The sequence below is a fragment of the Anarhichas minor genome, unplaced genomic scaffold (assembly GCF_050575085.1).
Source record: "Anarhichas minor isolate MPS153535 unplaced genomic scaffold, ASM5057508v1 ptg000073l, whole genome shotgun sequence".
Lineage (NCBI taxonomy): Eukaryota > Metazoa > Chordata > Actinopteri > Perciformes > Anarhichadidae > Anarhichas > Anarhichas minor.
The window spans coordinates 7946932-7974173 of record NW_027466519.1 but is presented as its reverse complement, the minus strand read 5'-3'; the positions used below and the strand labels follow the sequence as shown (position 1 = coordinate 7974173).

Here is a 27242-nt window from a genome sequence, read left to right as displayed (position 1 = left end):
TCACTCTGCAGAACCGGAGGTTGCTGCCTGGTCAACACATGCATGTCCAAGTGTGAAGTATTTCAAAGATAAGAGCAACATATTATCTTGCTCTTAAAAATAACATATAATTGTTGTAGTCTACTCTGTTTATGTTGGCTATTTATTTATATTTGCAATTCGTTTTTTATCAATTTTATAGAATTTTTTTAATTTCGAATTTCATATAAACCAATTTAATAACAACATAGCCTATCATTGGTTGACTTATGATTTTAAGATAAACGGGGAAACAAATGCTACACACTGGCCCTTTAATGGGTAGTTATTTTCCCACTGAGTCATTCATTTGTCTCAATAGACGATCTCTGAGAGCGCGCCTATGTGTGTGTGTGTGTGTGTGTGTGTGTGTGTGTGTGTGTGTGTGTGTGTGTGTGTGTGTGATCTCGCAGACGTCACAGCCTGCCGTTGGTCCAGTTCAGTTCAGATCATCGGTTGGTTCCCTCCGGAGGTAGCAGTTGGGCTAAATAGAACTAAATCCGGAGCTGAAGGCAGTTTAACCCGAGACATCCCAGCTCACGCTCTGAACCGGGACACTTTTTTATTTGTCCTTAACCCGAAATAAGCAGCATAAACAGCCGGGGCGGAGGGAGGGAGAGCCGCCGTTAACGTAACGCCCGTGACGTCGGTCCGCCCGGGCTGCTGCTCCCGCTAGGGGTTTACAACCACGCTGCTCGTCTGGAGGGTCCCTTTATCGGTGTGTACCGAGCGATCGATCGGTCCGATCGGAGCGCAACCGCGGGATAGATAAGTGCGCGATGATGGAGAAGAAGAGGTCGGACTGCCCCGCTCTGCCTCCCGGCTGGAAGAAAGAAGAAGTGATCAGGAAGTCCGGACTGAGCGCTGGAAAGAGCGACGTCTACTACTACAGGTAGCCAACTCATCGATCAGCCACCGATCGGTGGCGGTAAACCGGCGATCGATCGGTTGACCCCCGCGATTAATGGTCCTAGCTCTTGACTGTCAGCGTCGGTTATGAACGCGCGATACGTGCGCCGACACAAGTTGATCAGAAAGTGTGAGATGACTTAGTTGCTGTCAGAGAGGAGTTACAGTGTAGCGCTTATTATGACACGTTCCTGTTCCTGTTCCTCTATAACATACCATACATATTTAAATACTATTCCTGTGCGGGGTTTGAACACACTGGCGGTTAGATTTGAACTACTGAAGTCATGAGTCCCACCAAAAAAATAATGGATTGGATTTTTCACTTTTGATTTGAGTGTTTATTAAGGCCATAGTAAGTTTCATTTTCCATCATAAGTCACTTATTTCTTTATTGGCCCTAAAAGTGAGCTGAGAGTGGTAGATGAGCTGGCTAATGATGTGATGCATAAGTGTCATGTAAAAATCCCTGGTATTCCTCCGCTGATCTATTGATCATATGCCACTTATGGCTATATTTATGATGCACTATATTTATGATGCACTATATTTATGATGCACCACTCTTGTTCCAGTGTCATGTGTTGGTTTTTTTAAGAACTTATGCCCCCTTTGACTTTTGATATCTCGCCTCTATTTGTACAGACCGCTCTGCTGAATGCCACGTACAAGATAAATAAAATATCAATCAAAAATCAAATGGTTGCTAATCTAGTGGGGCTGTTTAACTATAATGTGCTAAATGATTAGATGGACTATCGATGGAATCAACAAATTGTTTCATAGTAATCGATTGTATTGATAGCAACTCCTGCTGTTTTGTTAAAGGAGTAAGTCAACAATTAGCATTGTGAGTGGCGGACTCTGCCACCTATGATGAGAACTACTTTATAGAGAGCTTATTACAGAATACCAATACATGTAGGTTATTGCATAGCACAAGCATTATAGCTTTATTACAGCTGAAGTATTAAATTAAAGTAATTCACTTTTCTTTTTTGGTATTATTACTACTATAAATATTCTGATTCTGAATACATTAGCCCCTTTAGCTAGCGGGGCTAGCCCTGTAAAAGTGAAAGTATGTACCAGACTTCCTCAGCGACTGATGGAAGTAACACCATTGGTCGGTCGAGTGTTGGGAGTTTCCCCATTGGCTGTTCCTATTTCAAAATGAAGAGACACAAACAGTCCTCAACTACATCCTTTAGGATGCTTTGACAGTCATAGTCCTCAATTATTCACTCAGATGTAGCGTAACCATGATATGCTACTTCAGTACACTTTTTTTTTTGAAGAAGAAGAAGATTTCATTGTTGGGAGCGAGGTGTTGATTTAACTGTATGCTCGTTTCAGAGGCTGTAGTTTGTGTCACGGTATGGTGTCATACTTATGTGTTTCTATTATTTTGTCCACCCTATTTATAGCATTCTTTTTCTTGTTTTTAAGCAAAAAATATCACTATATGATATATGAAAAGATTGCATTTAGCAATGTAAGCAAACCTTAATGTCACTTGCAATCCGTATTACAAACAGTCAGGATATCTCAGCCCCTCCTGCCGAAATTCTGACCTTTTTTTTTTTTTTGTCAATCAATCTCTCTCTCACAAGTCCCCCAACTCTATGGAAGCGCAATCCAAAAAAAGAAAAGAAAATCAGTAATGAGTAAGTTGCTGCGTCAGCTCTGTTTCGTCCTTCACGCACTTTTCCTGCACATTACATTTCGCCCGACAACACCAACAATGAGTGCATTCAGATGATCAAGAGCTCCCGCCTGTCCCTGTGTTCCTCCGCCTCCATCCCCATCACATTTAAGCTCAACTCTTCTTCTAAAGTGGACCCAAGTTCAGTCTGAGATTGTTACATTTTCCCGTTTCCGTAGCTTCACCAGCTACAGCTGCACAAGATGGCAGAGGAAATGATGTCTCTCCTACAGTGCAGGTCTGTGGTTAGGCCGTGACGCCCGCGCAGCCGTCGGCAGCTCACTTCCTGTTTATCGGCGGGCTCCGTCACACCCTGAAGCCTTTAACGCAGAGGAGATCTGCCGTCCGGAGCTGAGGCCTGCCTTTGCTTTCAGTTTACTGTGTGACGTGACTCATCGGTTCCAGTTAGGAAACCAGTCAGCAGGTCGTGTTACTGGAAGAGCAGTAACAGCCTGCCGGGGCCTCTGATGGCTCCATCTCTACAAACCCATGCTGCTTAACAGGAAATTATTTAGAAGCAACGTTTTATTTTTAGTTCTTTCACATTAGAATACTCGGGTATATTGTCTGTTTTGACTATTTCGCTCCGTTATAGCGGCCTAAAGCTTCTGTAAAGAGCTGTAGCAAGATGAAACACAATATCTGTGATACTGTCAGACACACACACACACACACACACACACACACACACACACACACACACACACACACACACACAGCTTCTGATCTCTGCTTTGTTGCTGCTGACCTACATGTCAGACGCAGCTGAGTGACTGTGTGTCTGCTCTTGTACTTCAGTCTATGTGAGGACCAATTACCCTTTAGGACCTTTCAGGACGTTTTGGGAAAGTGAGGACATTTTTTGAAAGAGGGGGGGGGGGATTGTTTGATCGATTAATTCGCACTTCAATATATTTATTCAAACTGAAGTTTTTGTCATGAATACTTTCACACAAAATGCGAACATTACGTGGTGAAAAAGCCATGTTAAATATATATTTTTGAACATGGACAATTGTCTGAGCTTTTACATTGTGAATAAAGGCATTAACCAATCAAGTTGTGTGGAGTTGAGTTGCGCCTATATTTATAAAACAACAAAAACAAGACTCCGTAGTCGGAACCAAAATGACGAAGTTTGAAACATATATCATTCGCAAGTATTTTGCATTTTTGTGTCGGTTATTTATCATGCCCCTGGTGTGTAAAAGCCTTTTAAGGTTTAGTTTTAGAGTTAAGGTTAGAATAAGACTGAGGTTGAGGTTCACCAGATCCAGGGTAGCTGGTGGAGCATGAACGTCTGGGTGGTTGGATAGTACTTGACTAAATGTGACACGCGGACTGATGAGAACGCAGATTGAGAAAGGCCTAACGTCTCGAGCTGCGTTCGGGTGCCGTGGGACGCATTTCTATGGTCGCACCATCAGACAAGTGAAGATGGCAGCTGCCGTCATTGATAATGAGGAACGTAAATTCCATGCTGGATGAAGAGTAAAGCTGATGATTTGATAATAAAATGAGACTGTAGAGATTTCGACAGTTCAGTTTGGTCTGTGTGAAACATGAATTCCAGATACCTCTCTCACTGATAATACGACAACTCCAAAGACACTTCTCTAATTCAGTCTCAAATTCAAGCTCCACTTTTGTTCTGACTAGTCACAATGCCAGTTAGATAACTTTAATTCCTGACAATTAAAATAATGCAAATTATCCTTTTTGGATATCCAACACTAAGATATTAATATCTTTAATCACACAATCTTTCTGTCTGACTCTCTCCTCCTTCCCTCATTTCTTCCTTCTTTCAGTCCTTCAGGAAAGAAGTTCCGGAGTAAGCCTCAGTTGTCCCGTTACCTTGGAAACAAAGTGGATCTGGGATGTTTCGACTTCCGGACGGGGAAGATGATGCCCGGAAAACTGCAGAAGAACAAACAGAGACTCCGACACGACCCGCTCAGCTTGGCCAAGGTAACACTGATGAGTCACTGTGGGGGAGGTGGCTGTGGTTGTGTTGTCAGATTATCAGATTAACAGTTTGTCCTGCAACAGGTTGACAGTCCAGCAAGTCAGTTGACAAGCACTCATCACTTCCTCACCACAGAGGAAGAGTGTGACGTGTGGGTGAAATCCACTGACTGCTGAACTTTCTGTCTGTCCACTTCTCTCATCATTCATGTGACAGTACCAGGGCTGTAGTACTCAAATCCAGTCTATGATCTCTGACTTGTCTCGGTCTCGTGGATGTTTTGACTTTGAACTGTTTAGGTCTCGTGGGTGTTTTGACTTTGACCTGTTTAGGTCTCGTGGGTGTTTTGACTCTGACCTGTTTAGGTCTCGTGGGTGTTTTGACTCTGACCTGTTTAGGTCTCGTGGGTGTTTTGACTTTGACCTGTTTAGGTCTCGTGGGTGTTTTGACTTTGACCTGTTTAGGTCTCGTGGGTGTTTTGACTCTGACCTGTTTAGGTCTCGTGGGTGTTTTGACTTTGACCTGTTTAGGTCTCGTGGGTGTTTTGACTTTGACCTGTTTAGGTCTCGTGGGTGTTTTGACTTTGACCTGTTTAGGTCTCGTGGGTGTTTTGACTCTGACCTGTTTAGGTCTCGTGGGTGTTTTGACTCTGACTTGTCTCCATCTCGTGGGTGTTCTGACTTTGACTTGTCTCGATCTCGTGAGTGTTTTGACTCTGACTTGTCTCCATCTCATGAGTGTTCTGACTTTGACTTGTCTCCATCTCGTGAGTGTTTTGACTCTGACTTGTCTCCATCTCATGAGTGTTCTGACTTTGACTTGTCTCGATCTCGTGAGTGTTCTGACTTTGACTTGTCTCCATCTCGTGAGTGTTCTGACTCTGACTTGTCTCCATCTCGTGAGTGTTTTGACTCTGACTTGTCTTAGCCTTGTGGGTGTATTGCATTTTGGTCAGCTGACACACACTCTCCTCCACACATACACACACAGGATCAAATCTGACAAAGAGAGAATAAATCCTCCCCGATACTAACTGATACTAACAAATCTCAAAAGCATCAGTAGCTCTGACTTTCCAATTTCCGTGGCTGTGGTTTAGGCTAAGCTAGCCGACAGACCAGTGTTACTGCAATAATAAGCCCCACCCACACAGATCCGCTTGTGTGTGTGTTTGTATGACTGTGTGTGTGAGAGGTCAAGGTCATTTGTGCTGTCATGTCTCTATGCGTGCATGTATGCACATCTGTGTGTTGTTTTGTGTCTGTGTCGTGCAGTCTTTGTACCAAAGACAACAGCAGCACTGACTCCTTTCGCAGTGTGTAGAAAAAAGAAACTTCTCATGAACACACACAGTGACAAAAACCAGGGACAAGTAGAAAGGTGCACTCAGTAGAGTGTAGATCTCCTCCAGGTGTGTCTGCTCAGCAGTGGCGGTGATGCAGTCAGCAGTGTGTTTTTCGTTACCTGTTGGCTGTGGCGATGCAGTCAGCGGTTTTGTGAAGTTATTTTCGCTGATAGCCAAACACAGCATCCAAAACAATAAAAGTGAGCAAAGTGTTTTCCCCCACTGTGGCTGTGTTCAAAATCACACACTAACATACTATTATATTAAGTCACACTAAGTGTGAGGTAAAATTGTTTGTGTAGAGCACTCGCACTTATGTGGATTTTGTGTACGCGAGAAATGTCCAGATGTATAATACATTGGCAAGAATTTCTTTGTATGTGACGTGAGCTTACTGTGCAAACTCAACTGCCCCACAATGCATTGCGTTGGGGGGCCTTGAGACTGGCCGTCAGTTTTGCGATTTCAAGCAAGGCTCACAGTTGTTAATATGTCACTTTATTAAGTGTTAATATGTTACGAGGAGGTAGACGTTTCGATTTCCAATATGTGGTCAGATTACCCAAATATTGCTTGTTTGGAAATTTGCTGCGTCGTTTTCAGAGATGTGACCGGGCTGATGGCGGGCTGATGGCGGGCTGATGGCGGGCTGATGGCGGGGTGCCTTGCTCGACCATCGCTTGAGTCAGTGTGAACGCTGCTTCGGACATTTGATTCTCAATAGCATTAAGCATGCTAGTACAGCCTGGTTTTCTACTCCAGAGTAGGGTCTCATATCCGCGGCTATAAATATACCTTTAGCCCTGTTTGAATCAGTAGGGAACAGCTGCCTAAACGCTGCAGGGAGAATTTGTAGCGTGTGTGCTGCTGTTGGTTTTCCTGCTAAGCTAGTTTAGCGTAGCGTGTAGAATGTTTTTCTTCCGTGGTAGGATGGTCGGACAGCACGTTGTCTGTTACGTCGGGTGGGTTGCCATGTTGAGCGCATTATATTTCCCACAATTTAAGCTTCTGCATTTTCCAAATGCAATAGTATGATTCAAACGTATTATTCGGTTCGTAACCACGAGCTGTTATATTAATAATATGTAATATTCACGAATACGTGTATTGTTACACCCCTAATATATATATATATATATATATATATATACTGTAGTTTAGTACAGCAGTGTGCGAGATTAACGGTGGACAGACGCAGATGCACACTCATGCAGTCAATCTTATTATTTCCTGGCGGAGATAATAACAAAGGAAGAAAGTAGGGACATAACGGAGTGAAGGAAGGAAAGTAGGAAAAAGCAGAGTTTGACCATCAGGCACAGATTTCCTCTTTATAGACATCATGTGACCATCATGACCAATAGTAACCTTTTAAAACCAGTGGAAAGTCCTGCTGGTGTCCCATAGTAGTATATTGAGGCTCCAGTGTTCATTACAACCACAATATTAAATATTCTTATGAGATTCAAACAAAAAGTGTGAAACTTTTGAAAGAACAAAATAGCACATTCTTCCGACAAGGGAAAAGCTGGATTCTTCGACTTTGGTTTCATTTGTTGTTTGTAAATCAGCTCATGGGTTCTTTGAGGATGAATTCCCAAGCAACGAAATGCATCTTTGCTCAGTTCAGCACATTCAGGGATTCTGCTGCTGCGGCATTACTTGTTCTGTTATGACCAGAAGCTTATGTCGGCTACTGTTGGTAAAATGCTGCTGATGAGGACCCTAAGGTACGGCTAAAAGTTCATAAAAGCTAGGAAGTGGACATTGACTTGAGACTCGCGATTGACATGATCTCCCATGCTCAAATGTTCTTTACTGACATGATGACTTAATGTCCATCCGTCACTTGTGGCACAGGTTTTTTACACAAAAGTAAAACAAGAAGTAAAACGCACCATAGCTCACCAGGAGGCATGTTTCCTGTTTGCTTGCTTATTATCACATTCCACTAAAATCAAGCTGATGATTTTAGTGCAACTGGTTCAAGAGAACCTTGGAAAATGAGGAGGAATTCAAAGACGGTGCTCTGGATACGCACTATTTACTATATCTTGCACTGTAACGTAGAGTGGCTGAGAGTTTAGAAACGTACATGGCATGTTCAATACTTTTCCTAACGATGCAAAGTGAGATATTTTGTAGACAGTGACTGACTGTGTCTATTTTCACATCTTTGCATATAAAACCTAGATCATTTGTATTATTTGCCTTTATACACAAAGCCCTCCCATAAAAGGTGGTGCTATTTTTTTTACCTATTATTTTTAATACACACTGCAATTGTCAGGAAAACCACAACATGTCATCATTAGTTCTACTGTGTAGCTGAAACGGCGACGCCTGCTGAACGTCGATGTGGAAAGCTTCACGCAGAACTATGCCCTCCGTTGAATTCGGGCTGGTTTTGGTCCTGGTTTGAAGGCGATCATTCGACAATTTGGGAAATAAGTAGATCGATACCAGTAGGCCTTTTCCACAGCAGACATTTTGACTAACGTCACAGCATCAAAAGCATAATGTGTTAATGGAATTCAATCGCCATTCATTTGATTATTTACACCCGTGCTTTCCCTCCTGTCATGTCTTTTTATTCTAAAACCTAACTAACCAAATCAGCCCCCCCAGAACAGTAGGTGTTGAGGTATGGTGTTTTCAATACAAGCAACCAACATTAACATCCTTCAGCAGGGCAGAAATAATGTGTGTGTGTGTGTGTGAGCTTTATTGACACGGTTTGTAACTTTCTGCTGCTGCTCTTCACACTCATTACTTGGGAGTACACGCACACACACACACGCACGCACACACGCACGCACATACATACATACATACATACATACATACACGCACACACACGCACACACATACACGCACACACGCACACACACTTCCTGTTGTTGTCTGTGAAACCTCAACTGAGAGTTAACCCTTTAATACACACACACGTAAACAAGCACACAGATTACTCTCAATACTTTTAATTCGGAAGGTAAAAGGAAAGGAAGGTAGGAAGGTAGAAAGGAGAGAAGGGTGTGAATGAGGGAAGGTCGGTAAAAAGAAAGACATTGGGAACGAGGGGAAAGGAAACATGTCACCAACACACAGACTCTGTCTCCGTCTCATCCAGGGAGGTAAACCGGACCTGAACACAGCCCTGCCAATCAGACAGACGGCATCCATCTTTAAACAGCCCGTTACCAAGGTTACGAGTCACCCCGGCAACAAGGTGAAGGCAGACCTGCAGAGAGCTAGTGAGCAGCCCAGACAGGTGAGAGGCTGACACACACACACACACACACACACACATTCTGGTGTCGCCATGGTAATGCCCGAGGGCGAGGTCAGGCTGTTACGTAAGAGACGGTGGGGGAAAAGCAGGTTGTCATGGTGACTGGGGCCACTAGAGGGTGCTGAGGTGTCGTGGGAAAAGCAGCGTGGCTCTCACACAGTGTGTTTGGCAGAGGGAATGAAGGATGGTGGGATGACTGGCAGAGAAGGAGGGATGAAAGTGTGGAATAGGAGGAAAGAACAATGAGAAGAGAGAGAAGATAGAAGGATTGAGAAGGAGAGAAGGAAGCGTAGTGGGGAATCTTTTATGTGTTGCCTTTAATTCAAGTGCAGTATATAGTGTACTAATGTAGTTTTTAACAGAGCAGTGTAGTACACGTAGTAAGGCTGTTACTTTTGAAGAGTATCAAGTGGAAAACTTTCAACCTTCCCACCCAAACTTTGTGTCATTTCCCCTCCCCTTTTTAGATTTCCCCGCACCGGCAAATCAATGGAGCAAAACGTTCCGTGACTGTATCACGTACATAAACCTGACTAAGGGGCCGATCACGTAGCGTCGCTAAAAACGCGTCACCTGTAAAAAAAATTGTTTTCCTATGGCGTCTGCCGTGCGCTCCTTTCTTCCACCAAGTGCCGCGTTTTTCTGGCAGTTTTTTGAAAAAGTTCAAATTTTCTTAACTCTTTACTCTGGTCAATGTCACATTCGCCCGAGGCTGCCAATCAAATCAAGCAAGAAGTTTTACTACTTTACCACTGTCTTCCTGTTTTGATGCCGGTAGATGTGGTTGGAACGGACGTTGACATTAGCGATAGTTAATGTCAATGAACTATATAATTTCCCCCTCGTCCTCCTCAACCAACAGCAAAGCAGCAGCAAGAGCTCCATGTCTGCATTGAATCATCTTCTCCCCGAGAGAATCTCCACTGGCTCATCAGCTGTTTTGCCCGACTTGCTCTTCCATAGGGGCGTTTTTGAATTGTCCGCGCCTGTTGCGACGCGTCTCGCTGTGATCTGCCCCTTAGAGGGTTTTGTTGGCTAAACTTAACTTCCTGTAATGACGGAAGTTTATTTTGAAAAGACGCTTTGAGTTATAACAAGCGTATACTCACATGCTGTCACTGACACGAAGGGTACGAAGAGTCGTAGTTTTAGGTTTATTGCCGCCGACCAAGCTGCGTTATTTGACGCGTTGGTGTGAGAATGTGTTGAGTATATTATGTAACTTTAAATAGTAACATCAGTCAATGGTTGCCTCTATTTAGGGGGCGGGAGTTAAAATGAGGCGTCCTCAACATTTTATGGTGTGTTATGGTTACAGAATGATGAAGACAGTTGGAGAACAACTCTATATATAATTAACCCCCTCAAGGACATGTATTGTACATAATCAGGCTGTATAGTGTTTTACTTATATTCCCCACAGTCTTTCATTCATTGTGTAATACAAAGCGACCGTGGGCCACACGCATACTTGCAATTACATCATAACGTTAGTTCACTTTGTCTTGTGACTAAACAGGAGAGGTAATTGCTGGGTTAAGACGCTCAGAGCAGCTGACGCGCTATAAAGAGGGATATGGAGATTTCATGGGTCAAACAAACACAGGACTTTGACACAGGAGACCGTTGTTTTTGTCCTAAGTGAAACCAAGTCAACGTTGACTTATTAAGCCCATTCACAAAACATACTTATTTTAACCCAAACCACGATCTTTTCCTAAACCTTCTTTGTAGACTTAAACTAAGTAATCCAACTTTGAAGTTTATTATGAAAGAAACACTATGTATGTACACCGCCCCTGACCCGTCTCAAGCTAACGCTAGAGGGAAACCTAGAGCGTCACAGTTTGAAGCATAAGGCCACACATGCAGACCCCAGCTGACCAATCACAGAGCTTGTTATTCCCACATCTCTATAACTGCTGTTGCCTGAACACGTCGTTGCGTTTCTGAGGAGGCATATTTCAGCTACACTGTCGAGTAACATCCGAGTGGTTGTTCTCACGTTAGAGTTCCTGTAAGTAGTATAATATGTAGTATATTGTTGGGTTGACTCTGTAGGATTGTCAGTAAAGGTGTTGTGGTTGTATTTGACTCCTGTTCATCCTTGCATCCTTCACTTAATACTGATCCACTGAAAAAACTTTCTATAGCTGCTTCACAGTAAAAGCCTTCAAGTGGTTACCATTGAAAAAAGCTGTTAATGTGAAGCAGCGGCAGGAAGTGTTTGGTTGGCATTAACAGAGTCTGAACACGGCAGCAGACTCGGAGCATGGAGCCGATCAGAAAACAATGAAGGGAACTAAACTGAAACTGCAGAGATCCGAACGGCCCGCTGCAGACTCTCAACTCTGTCTGCCGTCTGTCTGCCTGCAGCTGTTCTGGGAGAGGAGGTTGAAAGGCCTGCACTCATCAGACGTCACAGAGGAAGTCCTGCGGACCATGGACCTGCCCAAAGGCCTGCAGAGTAAGTCTCCACCATGGACCTGAACACGCACCGTGCTCCAGTCCCGACCTCTGACCTCTGAGTTTTCCTTCTCTCTCTCTCTCTCTGCAGGCGTCGGGCCGGACTCCAGCGATCACACTCTGCTGTCGGCCATCGCCAGCGCCCTGCACATGAGCTCCACTCCGATAACGGGACAGACGACTGTGGCTGCCGAGAAGAACCCGGCCATCTGGCTCAACACGTCCCAGCCGCTCTGCAGGGCCTTCACCGTCACCGACGAACAGATACGGTGAGAGACGCCGTCTTCATCTTGTCCCATACTCGTTCTTATTCCCACTGTCCGACAGGTAGCAAAGTGTAGAGACACACTGCTCATAGATGCAATGAAGGTTTGTGTCCGATTGCGCCAACATGAGTCGAAATTTGTACTTCTTGGAGTCAGTCAAATCTGAACACAGACATGATGCACATATCTATATATTCAGTCTGACTCACACTTTTAGGGGATATTTCAGATAGCTTTCACGAATAAACACCCGTCTATAAATCTCCCTCGCACAGTTCTTTGCTCCAGAACTTGCCTGAGAATCATCAGGTTTTTAGGTTTTCTTCAGTAGTCCCGCTGCACATCTTTCTTTTTTGTACATGAAAGAACAGGCTGTACGTCTTTTGTTGTTTTCTCTTAGATGATTCATATAGCAGGAACTATGTTACATTCTTATTGTGAAACTTGAACCTTTGCGAGCTGTATTATGATCGGGGGAAATCTTCACCGATAAGATGCTGTTTCATGCTGATACATTTCATCGCATTGCATCAGGTGTCTTTGGAGCTCACAGTTTCTTAAACGTTTGAGCTGTTAAAGTGAGACTATGTAACTTTTGAATGAAGAATGAGTAATATTTTTTAATTAAATTTAATACACTCAGGTTTCGCTGCCCAAGCTGGATTGGTCTGGGATGACCAGTAGCTTACTGGTCATCCCAGACCAATTATATTGCTGTGTAACTCACACTAGAGTCATCACTGAGTCAATGCTACTGTTGCGTGATGCTTTAGCATTTAGGAATATCCTGTTATTGCCACTTGAGGCCTCAGCAAAGTAACGGCACAGCAGATATCGAGACCAACCTTTTCTTCCACACTATTCAGAGCACCGTGACTCTTATCAGCTTAAACCATGTTAAAATCCCCAATGTTTTGCAGTTGCGTATCTTGTACCAGCAGTGCATACAGAACAGTCAGCCTGTCTCTTTTGAAGAGCAGGTACCAGCTGAACGGCTGTTTTCAACAGTCCAGTAAACAAATCACTCTGAGGCTTTGAGTCCCACAAAATGTTGGAGGGAAAGCCATAAAACCTTTGTTGTTAACTTTGCTTTTTCTTTATTTTGTGGTTGTTTTCGCTTCATACGTTTTGTGTTCGTAGCAACATCGGCTATCCGTGTGTTCAGTAAGCTATCTGTAAAAATATAACAAAGACTACCAGGGGCCAGTCCACCAAGGCTGAGCAACGCCTCCAATACCAGAAACGACTCAACATCGACACCTTAACTTCTCAATCACAGACTTCGGTAGAGATGAGATTGATTTTAGCTGCTAACATCACAAGCTGAACTGCGTACGGCGAGGCAGTTATCCCATTCCTTTACACACAGACATATGGATAGTTATGCAGTATTTGTGAGCAGTTTATGCATTTTTTGTTTTAGCTTTTTTTTACTGAAATAGCTGGAACGTTACTGTAATGACCCCGAACATCATTTCTGAGTGTCATTATTTTTCTTATGGACTTTTAGGGTATCCACCTAAACAAATATTTTTGTTTCCGTTATCATTGTTGAATTTGGGCGTGTTCTTTCAAAAGTGATGAAATGTGTGTGCAGTGCAATGTTGTGTGTCAAAAAACTGTTTTAGTATCACAAAACACATGTCAGCCGTGTATAAACGCCATTTATTATTTCCAACCGTCTCATAAAACCTTGAAGAGGGGGAAGCCAGCGTCTTCCTCTACAGCCGGAGAGCGATTAAATGAGTGCAGATTACTGATGCATGCTGGGTTGTGGGAGTAATAAGTTGTATAGTGAGAAAGGAGGATGGGACGGTGATGAGAGGGAGGATGGGCGATGAGAGATGAGAAGTAATGAAGCATGAATGAGGAGGAGGAGGAAGAAGAAAAGCAGCCACCACTACAGTCATGCTGGGGAATTAACGCCAAAGCTGTGATTCAGAATCACATCCAGGTGGACCGAAATCAGTTGTCATCTGAAACTGATCATCTGTAGGTGCATCCATTTCACCTGCCTAAACTGTTAAAGGACAAGCAAATTAGCACATTAGCTACAGGTCACATTTACCTCCACCATCAAATCAGCTTTGAGATTCATTCCCATCAGGCCACTGATGGGAAGAAGGGGAAATTAACAACAGATTGTAGCAGTACTTTTTTGCTTTTTAGATTTACAACTACTGAGTTAAAGATTGTATGATCATTGTTTTTATAGTAAAAGTGTTTCAAGTCTTTAGTTTCCACATGCGGAACAACAAGGTGGAGCAGTTGTAAGCAATGACATTCTTGTTCTAAGGCTTCCTCCAACAATTCTACTACGGTATGTACAAAAAGAGTGAGCAAAGTATACGATGCATCAAATGACGTAGGCGTTGAATGCATGTGAAAGCCGTCGCTCAAAGAATCTCTAAAAGTTGACTGTGCAATAGCTGCTCGGGACCAAACGGACAGACGCAGTTAGGGACTAGCTGGTGAGCACTGTGGCGCATTGAGCAGCTAAAGAGACTCAGGAGCTGGTGGGGACCAAACACAGAGCTTCAAGAGAGTGACTGAAAAAGTGATGGTGACGTTTTTCTGTAACTGCTGGATGTGTAAATAAGCAACTGTTTGCTAACACGTTCACTATATCAACTTAAAAGGTGATGATATGTCAGTGTTGTCTTGTTTTCATGCAGGTTTAAGTAATGTCAAAATGTTTGTTCCAGTGTTGCTTGCTGTTTGGTGATGCTGACCGTCTTTTGTCGTGTTTGCATTCAAAGACACTTCAACATCTGAGGTTTCAGATTGACTGAAATATTGTCTGTAACTCGCTATACTGCAAGTTTTCACAGAAATGAACTGAGACCAATGGGTGCATGAAGGGAGGAAGTCAATCCAAAAATGGATGAATGATTGATGGAAGAAAAATGAAGTTTGTTTCTTTGGACAGCTCGGGGGATTCGGACTGTCAAGTCTCGTTCTTCCTTTATTCAATTTCATTTTTATTCGCAGCCATGGGACTTGCAGAAGGACAAATACTATATATATATATATATTTCATCACCCTGTTGTGACAATTATATATTGCAAGAAAATAAATCAATGCTTATACATTTTAAAAAGAAAGGGGATACGATAAGTCTTCAGATCAGAGTCCCTGTAAACCACATAGACAATTAATGCAAGCTGACAGGAGGGGGCACTGTGGGGGCACACACCGACCGACTGTGTGTGTGTGTGTGTGTGTGTGTGTGTGTGTGTGTGTGTGTCCAGTTGAAAACAGAGCAGAGAACAGCTGGCCAAAGCCATTACAGCAGAATCACTGGAATACATCACTACGTACTCCCTGTCCTCTTTGGTCCCTCCTTATATTTCCTTATCTCCTTCTTTACTCTGGCTCTCTTTCTCCCTCCTTCCACCCTTCCCTTTCCTTCTCTCCTTCCTGACATTTTCCTTATTTCACTGCTTCCCTCCATCCTTCTCAGCATCCTTTCACATTTTCTCATCTCCTTATTTATTCTGCCCTTCCTTTTTTCTTCTCTCCCATTATTTCCTTCCTTCCCTCCCTCCTTCCTTATCTTATTCCTTTATCATCCTTTACCTTAATATTAATAATTTAATCTCCTCTCCTTCTTTGTGACGTCCATCCTCTCTTCAGTCATTTCTTTTCACCTTACCTCCTGTTATTTTCTTTCCTCCTTCCTTGTTTTTCTTTCATAAATTAAATTTCATTACTTTCCTCCTTTCTTGAATGTTTCCTATCTTCCCTCCGTTCTCATCATCCTTTTCCCTCCAACAATACATTCTTGTCTTTCTCCTCCCTTTGTTTTTCCATTCCTCCATCTTTCTCTCTTTTTCCATTTCATCCCCTCCTCCCCTTCCTCCGGTCGCTCCTCTCCTCTTATTTCCCCTCCGTCCCTCCCTTCAGCCCCCCTCCCTCTTCTCCTCCTTCTTTTCTTATCTCTCCCCTCCATTAATTTCCAATTCTCTCCCTCTTCCCTCCTCTCTCTCCTCAGTTGAATGTGCTTGTCATCCTAAATCGCTCTCATTCCTCTCCTCTCCCTCCTCCCTCTCTTGCGCTTATTTCCTCTATCTCCTCTTCTACATCAAACTCTATTTTTTATTTTTTTGTTTTATCTCTTTGCATTCCTTCAATTTTTCTAATTTTGTTTTTAATAAAAATATTGAACTGCATATTTTTTCTTGGTTCATCTTTAAAACGGTCCCTTCTTAGACAGAAGCAGATAGCATTGTATTGCATGGTGTCTCATTGTACCTTTGGCTGTTTATTAATCCAGATTCAGTCTGCACAAACTGGGAAAAAACATTTCTTTATGGACCTGGTTTTGGGCATAATTACGTTGAAACAGGAGAGGGTCAAACACAAAGTTGGGGGCACACTTTTGTCTGAAATATCATTGTATGATGTAGGATAATATTTCCCTTCACTGGAACCAAAGGGGCCCAAAGTACATTAAAGTATATTGACAGTCCTGTTCATATGTATCTCAAAGACAACTGGCTGGATAGTCATGCAATTGCCTGATCCCATTCCTGCTCCCCAGAGGATGAACATTTTAGATTTAAATGACACCATAATCTTTCCACGAGCACCCCCCTCTGAATAAACCTAACATTTGACAGACTAAATAACTTAAACAACTACATGCAAAGTGATTAAGACTATATAGAAAGGCGTCATTGTTGGGGTTTATGTGTTTCCCTCTGGAGTTTAAGGGTCGCAGTCCACTGGCTGTTCAGGAAGATTTTATGTTTCAGGTGCATAAAGAGGAGCCATAATAAGACATCCTCTCCCATCTGTGTGTGTGTGTGTGTGTGTGTGTGTGTGCAGGGAGCAGGAGTTGAAAGTTTACCAGGCCAGGAGGAGTCTGGAAGATGCACTGATGGCTGACGGTTTGGCGCGGGCCGCCGAAAACACCCGAGAGCAGCTGGAGGGTAAGACGGCCTGAAGACGGACAGGTGAGGCAGATGAAGCATGTTATTTATAATCGTGTCTATAATAAGCAGCAGATATATATATATATATATATATTTGTTTTGCTTGAGATGAGATTTTAAAACATCTAAAAAAACAAGTGTTTGTATTACAATTCCCAGCATGTCTGAGTTGAATATATTAGTATTAAAAGTGTTAAAGACCCTGTCTCAAATGTGCAGATGAGCTGCAAATAGGATTGGCGAGGAGATCTCCAACATTAGCCAGTTGTCATAGTAACACAACCTGCTTTCAGGCAGGCAAGATGATGTGCACATCAGTCAGAAGCAGAATATGGGAAAAAGAGATGAAATATCTGTCAGGGTAAAGAGGGAAAAGAAAAGTCACAGTGAGGTGAGGAGAGATGGTTTAAAGTCTGCGAACATCATCATATGATGAAAAAATGTAACACAGTGTACATTTTATATATATTTGTACATCATTATCACAGTCACACACCACTCAAATCTCCTCAATCTCCACACAAAGCAGCTTCCTGTTCACACAGATTGAGTCCCTGAAAATGGTCCACTTTCATGGCTGACCACAACAAGACGAACTGTTAAACTACTAAAGTACTTCCCGAACTGTTAAACTACACAACAAAACTTTTGAACTGCTTAACAACTAAACTACTAAATGACTTTACTATCGAACTACTAAACTACGTAACTATTGAATCACTAAACAACAAATCTACCAAAGTACTTTACTAAAGAACTGTTAATGTACAGAAACACAAAACTACTAAACTATTGATCTGATAAACAACTTACTAAACAATGTACCTTGTTTTTGGTGTTCGGTGATTAAAGTTTGCTATTTTTAACTTTTTCGCTAAACTGCAAAAAGAATAGTGTTTTTCACTGATTGGTCACAGAAAAAGATGTCAACAAATATTTTCTGTGTCGTTTGTGTAGACTTTGTGCCAGAGTAACTAAGATGGGCCATACGTCTCCGTGGTGCAACCAAACATCGACGCAGCTTTAGTATCAAACTTACTAGTTTAAATGTATCGTCTAGTGCAGGGCTCGGCAACCTGCGGCTCTGGAGCTGCATGCGGCGCTTCAGCCCCTCTGTATACAGCATTTGCTGCAAAGTATCACGCTGGAGATGAGCGAAAAAGAGCGATTTCTCAACTGCTGCAGCAAACTCTCCTCTTCATAAGAGTTTGATATTGTTTTAACAGGTAAAATGGCAATAAAATGTCAAGAATTGTCTTTATTCTAGTTCTATAATTTCATAAATACAACAAACTATAGTTTTTGTATAAATAATATAACTATATATAAAACTTTATAAGCTGTGATATCAAATAGCTTTTGCAGCTCCAGACAAATTTTATTTGGTGAAAAATAGAGCAAACTGGCTCTTTGGATAGTAAAGGTTGCCGACCCCTGGACTAGTGTGAACTTTGCAGACTAACTTAAGAGAGAACTTACGTGCAACATGCTGCAGAACTACTAAACTACAGATACACTAAACATCTAAACCACTACAAAACTATCAAACTACTTAGCTACTAAACTATTGAACTACTTAACAACTAAACTACTAAAGTGTTTCATTACTGAACTATAAACTACTCAACTAATAAACAAACAATCCAGCAAAGTACTTAAACACTGAACTGGTAAAATACTGAACTATCAATCTACCGAACACCTAAACTATTGTTAACTACCCTGAAAACTAAATGTGATTCACCAAACAACTACTAAAGAAACGGCTAAAGTAACTAACTGAATTACTTAAGTACAGAACTACAAAATTAGAAAATGAATAATACTTAAGTATTATTTCCGACAAGATATGAATGACTCTGTGCTGCAGTTTAAACGTGAGGAAAGTTGCAGATCGCAGCTTTAAATGTCTTGAACAATGCAGAAGCAGAACCAATCTGCTCTGTCAGAAACCCTATCTGGCTCTGTGTGTGTGTGTGTGTGTGTGTGTGTGTGTGGAGACTTGTGAATGCTGATGGGATTCTTGGCATCTGATTGAAACTCAGCCATGCAGCCGACATTGTGTGTGTGTGTTTGTGTGCGTTCATGAGTGTGTGTGAATGTGAGTGTGATTGATGGGCCGTGGGCTTGTTGTTGGAGTGTGTGTTAATGGTTAATGTGATACGTGTGTGTGTGTTATATTACAGTTTGTTTGGTTATTGGTTATATTTCACTCTGCAGAGCCTGTAAACAAAACCAAATTAAAAAACATTTACTTTCAGAAGTTTACACATCCATCCATCATCCCTCCGCTTCCCAGCTGCTTATCCAGGTCAGGGTCGCCGTGGCAACAGGGCAGATAGCAGACCAGAGACTGCTTTCAGTGTAAAAATGTTTGCAGCAGACTTTAAGATCTGGAGAGTTTTTTTTAATCTTTTTACCAGAGAAAGGAGAAAAGTCTGCTGACTCCAACTCTTATTAATTAGGTCCAGATTTTGCTGTCAGAGCATTTAACATCAGAGTGCAGTTCGTCCTGATGGGGGAGTTAAATAACAGAGGTTCATCCTCTGGGGAACATTTCAATGTAAATCTGAAAATTCAAATGTTCCTTAAATGAATATACATTATTTTATAGAGCTAAAGAAATGCTCTTCATTCTCATTCGGCTAACTTGGCTCTTCAAACACAACTGAAGGACTAATTTGTTCATCGTGGCTGACGTTTCCTTAACAAACAGAACAATATTATTTTGAAATAAAGGCAAAATGTTGAGTTGCTTGTATCTGAAAATGACTTCAACGGTGAATAAGCCTCATTTTTAGTGAATTAGTCAATCTGAACCTGTGTTCCTGTTAGCCGTTTTCTGTGTCAAAGGTTATTTGCTCTCACCAATCAGCAGTGTCGATGGAAGGTTGTGGTAGTGGTTTGAACTTCTAGTTCCTCTACTGGCTCTAATGCTGTATTCACACCAAATGTGAATCGAATTTTCACAATTTTCAAAAATGATACTATTTTGCTGTGATTTAATTGCAATAAATGGATAAAGAGGATGCCGAAATAACTACATAATTCATTTCACGTTTGATGTGAACACAGCATAAGAATAGTTAAATCAACAGCATTTGTTTGTCAAGTTCAACACTCACATTATGTCTCCTTTGTGAGTGTTACTTTAGTGATACGGCTGTCGTGATACATCGGTTGTTAATAGAAGCTGCAAGGGTGTGTGTGTGTGTGTGTGTGTGTGTGTGTGTGTGGTGAGATGGATAGTGTGTGTCCCTGCTCTGTGATGTTTCCTCTAAAAGCCGACAGATAAGGAGGCGTTTTGTTTTTTTTAAAGCACATTTGTTTTCTGCGGAGGGAAAATCGACCATTAATGCAGATTTATGCAGATTGGCTGGATGGAAGTCGTTTGGGCAAAAAGAGCCGCTGAGAGTCGAGGAGTGATTACTAATGGGTTTTTATAGCTGGACCAGAGAGAGAGGGCAGCGGCCAGCCAGTGCGTGTGTGTGTGTGTGTGCTTCCGTGTCTCCCGGGCTGCTTTCCAGCTGTTGAAACAACCATTTTAAATCTTTGCAGAAACCTCAGTCCTTTCCGTTCGTTTCCTGCTGCAGTGACTGTTATTGCTGCTTCTTGCTAATTTATTTATGTTGGTTTTATGGCTGAGTTGGTGTCTTCCGTTCTTTTCCTCCTCCGTGGCTCCTCGCGCTCTGCTCAGTCTTGGAAACATGGTACACTAGGCAGCAGTCACACACCAATGCTGCTTACACTGCAGGAATACAACAGGAAGGGGAAACAAGTCAAACACCATTACTTTGTTGTTAAAATGTCTTTCAGTAGTAGAAGAAGTGTTCAGATCCTTTCAGTAGTAGTAGTAGCAGTACCACAGTGTTGAAATACTCCATGACTCGTAAATGTCCTGCTTTCAAAACGTTGCTTTAAATGTAAATACAAAAGTACTTTAAGCACATTATTCCAAAAATAGACATTTATTTTTGACACAGCATAAACAAACATAAAATAAAAAAGGATACTAACAGATACAAATGTTCAATGTATCTTCTCTTGTATGCTGAATATTTTTCTAGTAAGTTTTACAACAGAAGCTGTTGAGGAATAAAAGTACAGTGTTGACTGTCAAATACATATTTCAAAACACTACATAAGTACAGTACTTGAGTAAATGTACTTTTTCAATGTACACAATAGCCCAATCAGGGCCTTGAACCCGCATGCTCATAATAAAAGTTGCCAAATGTCTGGCCATTTTAGTGGCATGGCTCTAGGAATGGCAATGCTGGGTGGTCGGTCCACCACTTCGGTCCAGAATGAAATATCAGAGTATAGGATTATGGAAATTTGGACAAACACTCATGGTCCCCAGAGGATGAATCCTTCGTCTAGTGCCGTCATCCAACATGTTCTCACTCCCAACTCAAAGCTAAAATTGATGCTTGGTCAGTGTCCCTACGCTTCAAACTATAGGTAGGTACCCCTCTAGAGACACTTTTGGACAAGCATTGTGTCTTCTAAAAATAAACTTCCTTCTACACAGGGAGTTAGATTTAGGCAACAAAACCACTTAGATAGGTTTAGAAAAATAGCGTGGTTGACCCCCGTTACATTCTGTGGCTGAAGACGAGTGCAAAAAGAGAAATAAAAGGTTTGGTTCTAAAACCTTTTCCCACCACTCTTCTGTTTTATTAGACAAACACAGAGATGAAACCGACATCCAATCCGCTCAACTGATTCTGGCGATGATATGGATTTCACTACATGATGCACTGTTCCTTTAATTAAATGTGCAGACTGGTATTTTTATCTGATCGAGACGAAAGATTCACAATGCTGACTGAGAAGAGACTGTTACAGTTTGATACGGACACACAAACGCACTGGCCTGTGTGTGTGTGTGTGTGATTATTAGCTATGTATCTTGTAATTTCCAGAGGAGCTGATTCAGACTCCTGCAGCATTTTTCAGCTGCTGGTAATTAGTGGATGTTGAGACACAGAGAATTATCTGCTTCAAAGTCATTCACAAGGCTGATAACTGCTGAGTGTGTGTGTGTGTGTGTGTGTGTGTGAGTGTGTGTGTGTGTGTGTGTGTGTGTGTGTGTGTGTGCGCTGTCAGTCAGCTGAATTGCCTCGATTAAGCGGCAGATTATCAGGATTTTCTAATTATTAGGGAGTAATTAAGACTGAGCTGAGGATTATCAGACTGAAACATGAAAATTCCGAAACACTGAAGGAAGAACACTTTCAGATACGGACACATTCATATGCTGAAACAGTGAAACAATGAAACAGTAAAACAGTGAAACAAAGAGTTTATCCTATAGTCTGTTTGGTGGATTTGGCAACACTTGCATTTTCGTAGTGGAACACTGAGGGATTCAGAATGGCAAGAATGAGGTAATCAAAATGTCAATAAGGAAGGGATGAGGGGAGAAAAAAGTGACTCTAGATCAGGCATGGGCAAACTACGGCCCGCGGGCCGGATACGGCCGGCCCGTTGGGCGTTTTAATCCGGCCCGTCAAATATTGGTACAAAATTGTCCATATTATAATTAAGACTAGGGCTGGGTGGTATACCGGTTTTAATTTCCCGTATGATATGAATTCTTCACACACCATTATACCGGTGCATATCCGAAACAACTGCTGTCTGCTTTCAACAGGCAGCTAAATGTATTCTTTGCCGCTTCTGTACAGCGGTCAGCGCTAGTTGTCTTATATGTATTGAGAGGGAACCCTAGTCATGGTCATAACTTTATAACGCAACAATTAACAACCCACAACTAACGCTCTTTAACAGAGAAAAACACCACAGCACACAACAGTCTGTGACACATAAACAATTTGTAACACTAATAATTGTACATTTATAAAATTTCACCGCCGAACTGCATGCTGGGTACAGCTCGCGAGCGAGCCTGCTTGCTAGCACAACAGTCTGCTGGGAGAGGCTCGTCGCTCCACTTACGTTACATTAAAGAACCGGAGATGCACCGATAGAGTTTGACACATATGCAACGCTGATTACCGTGTAATATGTGTGGTATTTGTTATAAATGTACATTGGTGCAAAGAGGGTGATAATAAGCTGTACGTGGAGGGGCTTAGGACCCAGGGGAATGTAGGTGAAGGAAACAGGAAGAGACGTAAGACACGCCACACAAACAGCTGTTCACCGCTCGTCACGATCCTGTAGACCAGTGATTCTCAACTGGTGGTTCGTCGCGGACCCGTTTTCAGTGGGTCGCGGGCCTTTGCTTTATGCAGCGGAGTTATTCACGCTCCTTTTCAGCATTTACGGCACTTGTTCAGCGGTGCAGGAAAAACACCGACCAATGCATTGTAAATCACATCACGTGATGCAGTTTAGCCAATAAAATAAGGGTATTCTGATACGTTTACTGACGCCAGTGAGATGTACCCACACCGTGACACAGGGGGGAGAGACAAGGAAAGACATTACAGAGCAGAACTCTGATAATGTTAGATGTGACAGTCAAACATTTGTATGATCCGGTCAAAGACTCAAACTGCTAAAAAGACCACAGTCATTAACCTTTACACTAAAAACACTGTGTCGAAAATGACTGCTTAATAATTAAGTGCACGATAAAATATGCATTAATGCGATAAAAAAATAAATACCGTGTAAGATCCCAGCTAACTGATGAACACCTCAGATCTGTTCTGAGAATTGCCACAACCAAACTGACACCAAACGTTGACGCACTGGTTAAAAAGGGTGACCAACAACACTGTTCCCGCTGAAATTAAATTGTACTTGTAATTTATATTAGTTCACACAAACACTCCATTCATCTGCAACTGGCCGGCCCGTCTGTCAAATTTTAAAACTCAATGTGGCCCCCGAGCCAAAAAGTTTGCCCACCCCTGCTCTAGATGGAAAGAGCGGGACTAAAGTGGCACAATATAAGATTCAAAATGGAAAGGAGGTATTCAAAACATGACAATGAAGGATTCAAAATGGTTACAAATGGAAGGACTAAATGAAATAATCAGAATTGAAAAAAAGGATTCAAAATGGCTCAACAGGAAATTTGAAATTCAAATAAAATAATAAAGATTTAAAATAGAAAAGAGTAAATATTCAAAAATGGCACAACATAGGATTCAAATGGAAACAACTGGAAGAGGTTTTGATTTGAATTGAGGAATTGCAATTATAAGGAGGGATTGAAATGGCACAATTATGGATTAAAAATGTCATCATTTCAATGTCATAAAAATGAAAAGGCGGGACCAAAAAGGGCGGGATCCAAAATGGTAAAATGAAAACGGAAAGATTGGTTCATGACATCTTAATGGACTGCTGGAAAACCAGGATTCCCCAGTAGTCTGAAGGCAACTTTAGTTGTTTGTTATGTCAGTTCTGACATTTTCATCATGGCGGGACTTGCTCTAAATCTGGGAGTCAGAATGGGCTGTACAGCTGAGGAAAGGACATGGAGGCGCAACAGAAGGAGGAGAACATGGTACTATTTGATATCACTCCTCTCCTCCTGTGTGAGCGCCTCACTCTGGTGTTTCATGTATAATTAAAACATTCTTCTGTGCAGGGAAAAGGCCTCTGCAGGCCGGGGGTCCTGGTTGTAGCCCCGCCCCCCTCATTAATGCAGCAGGAGAGAGGAGGTGTCGAGGGGTTAATGGAAAAGCTAATGATTAGCATGGAGGCTCTCCACATTAATTGGACTTTTTTTTTAGCAGGAGGTGGAAGAAAGGCGGCAGAGACTGTTTGTTCTGTAGAATGTTTTTATTAAGTGGGTTTTATTAAGACAAGCTTAACGAGTCAATTTGGCTCTAATGGAGGAAGGAGGTAGGAGGCGGAGTTTTGTTTAGAAGTCTCTGCAGGGAGCCTCAATTACACACTGTTCGAAACGACATCAGTATAGACCTGAGTGCTCATTAACACACAAACGCGTGTTGGTCCTTCTATACATGAGAGGGTCCTCTCTCACATAAAACATTCCCCAGAACTCTAACCTAAAGCTTATTCTAACCTCAATCCTAAAACCAGGTCTTCTTAACCCTAAAATTTGTTCTCTTTTTCCATAAATGTAATCATAACCTGACTCAAGGTTGGACAAAAGAGGTAAGACCACCACGAGGTTTATTTTACATGAACATGAAAGAAGTTAAAGTAAGACAAACCAAACGCAACAACACCTAAAGGTTGGACAATTTTATAGAGTTGCTCTTCGAGCAAGTGAGCTGAATTCTCCACGGTGTCCTGTCCAGGGAGGGCGTCCTCAATTTATAAAATGTTAACACTTCCCTTAAAATATCTTCAAACATTACCTCACTGTCCAAACGTTTCCTCAAAATGTCCCCACTTCCCCCAAAATTCCTCACTAAGGAAAAACGATACCCACCCCAAGATGACCCTACAGAAACGTCTTCACTTTGCCCGATTCACAAAAAAACTCCCTACCTTCCAAAAATGTCCTGGAAATTGTCCAAGCTTTCCAAAAATAGTCCTACCTTTGGGAAAATGATTTCCCTCTTTCAAAAAATATCGCCACTGAAACATTTGCCCATTCACAAAAATGGCCAGAAAAATGTCCCCACTCGACAAATATGTCTTTGCTTACCAATCATGTCCTCACTTTACAAAATGGTCCGCACATTCCAAAAGCACTTAATAATCCATAATCATAGTGTTCTTTGCGTAGTCTTGTATATGTAAAGTATAACTTAATTTGTTCATGCCATACCCTGTTTTATTTGTCTAAAATCCTGCTTGTGTTTGGCTTTTTGTTTTTCATGAAAGCAAAACACTATTATAGTACATTTAGTACGTTTATATTCAGCAAGTTGATACGTTAATATAAAAAGTATTGTTTTGGGACACTTTGTCTTGAGTATCAAACACATTGACAGGCCCAGGTTTTGCTGTGTCACCAAACTTCATTTTCAAGATGCCACTTTCACATTCTCATTTCAGTGAGATTCACACTTTATTGACTTGCCTTTCCATCAGAGACAGGACACATACATGCAGAAAGAAAAACACAAAAACTAATTGCAGTGAACTTTATGATCAAAACCCAACAGAAACCTCAACTCAAGGTCCACTTACTCGCTTTACAGTATCCGGAGCTATCAACTATGTCACATAATCTTGATTGGCCGATGGAGTTTACCTTTTAAGCCCACACAGACGAGAAGCTCTGAAAGTGCTCCGGATTAAATCACAATAGCAGCTGAGCTTGCATGTCAACAGATTTATCTCAGTGACAAACTCAAAATAATGCGGTTGAAAGTTCCAGAACAAGATTGTAAGTGGCCCTTGAGTTAGGATTTTTTTTTCTCAAACTAAAACAAAAACTACTTCAGACAGTCAGGCAAAAATAGAGCCAACATGATGTGCTTATAATAGTTTCCTGTGATCACTGTGGCAACAAATGACTACAAAATCTGTCAACTAAACTGCTACCAGTGACAATAACTCTTTGTCTCTCTGTTTCTCTCTCCAGAGTTCCTCTGTTCACCAGCCTCAGGTTTATAATCAACTTCCTCTTCATCCAGACAACAGACCAAAAACAGACCACCCACAGACTAAAACCCACCTGCACTGATCTGTTGTCTCAGTAGGTGATTGCTTCAACCTTCCCGTTAAGGAAACAATTTTCAGGATCTATTGACGTCTGGAAACTACAGTGATTTTTTCCAGAGCAACCACAGCAATAACGGCATCAGCAACACCAGCAACACCGGCTGCGACTACAAAAGGACAACAAACAGCCGCAGCGTTAAAAGTTGCAGCAACATGAAACAGCAACATAGGAATGAGCAACAGCAGCAATAAGTGGATTATCTCAAGCAACAACCGAAGCCTCTAATCCTCTCTGTGTTTTATCATCTGTACAAACTTTACAACAAGTGCTTACCTTGACTCACTTTTCGGATTCAGATATTACTTTTCTTGCTTTTTGATATAAAGCTGATGAAAATGATTTTAAAGAAATGCTGAAGAGCCACGCCCTCAACAAACCCAAAGTCAGATTGCAAACTGCTGGACAGCTTTTGCTAACTCTACTAACTCTTCTTGCGCTCTCTGATGATTTTGGTTGTTTGTGGTGTCAGATTGTTGTCAGTTTTCTGGGTTTTTATTAAAATAATGAGAATTTACATGAATATGAAATGGAACAATTGCTTATTTAAGACAAATTTTATACCTTGAGAGAACATATGTGTACATTTCTTGGAATGGAGTAAATAAATGATTATATTCACCATTGCTTGTCGGTGTTCTTTTAAATTCTGCTGACAAAGGACTGTGTTTCTAATGACGTTGACAATCAATATTCTCCACCCTGC

At 41.8% G+C, this 27242-nt stretch overlaps 1 protein-coding gene across 5 annotated transcripts; it reads left to right on the top strand.

Annotated features, from left to right (window-relative positions):
- The first annotated feature begins 411 nt into the window (after positions 1-411).
- Positions 412-27158, top strand: mbd2 (methyl-CpG binding domain protein 2). Of its 5 annotated transcripts, none has more exons than XR_012947849.1 (9): positions 412-910; positions 2541-2594; positions 4444-4603; positions 9077-9217; positions 11615-11705; positions 11796-11973; positions 16802-16929; positions 19170-19219; positions 26399-27158. XR_012947849.1 is itself a non-coding variant. In XM_076079676.1 (9 exons), exons 3-8 carry the CDS (start codon positions 2836-2838, stop codon positions 16917-16919), a joined length of 723 nt encoding a protein of 240 aa, XP_075935791.1. In that variant the 5' UTR covers positions 824-910; positions 2541-2594; positions 2812-2835; the 3' UTR covers positions 16920-16929; positions 26399-27158. The 5 variants fall into 5 exon arrangements, 4 of the variants coding, with proteins under 4 accessions (XP_075935788.1, XP_075935792.1, XP_075935790.1 ...); XM_076079676.1 differs by lacking the exon at positions 19170-19219 and adding an exon at positions 2812-2870 and having other exon boundaries at positions 824-910; XM_076079673.1 differs by lacking the exon at positions 19170-19219 and having other exon boundaries at positions 414-910.
- The last annotated feature ends 84 nt before the right edge of the window (positions 27159-27242 follow it).

Coding starts and splice junctions, on each gene's coding strand:
- mbd2 (XM_076079673.1), top strand. CDS start 798: ATGATGGAGAAGAAGAGGTCGGACTGCCCCGCTCTGCCTCCCGGCTGG. Junction 911..2,540: donor AGCGACGTCTACTACTACAG/GTAGCCAACTCA, acceptor CTCTCTCACAAG/TCCCCCAACTCTATGGAAGC. Junction 2,595..4,443: donor GAAAAGAAAATCAGTAATGA/GTAAGTTGCTGC, acceptor TCCTTCTTTCAG/TCCTTCAGGAAAGAAGTTCC.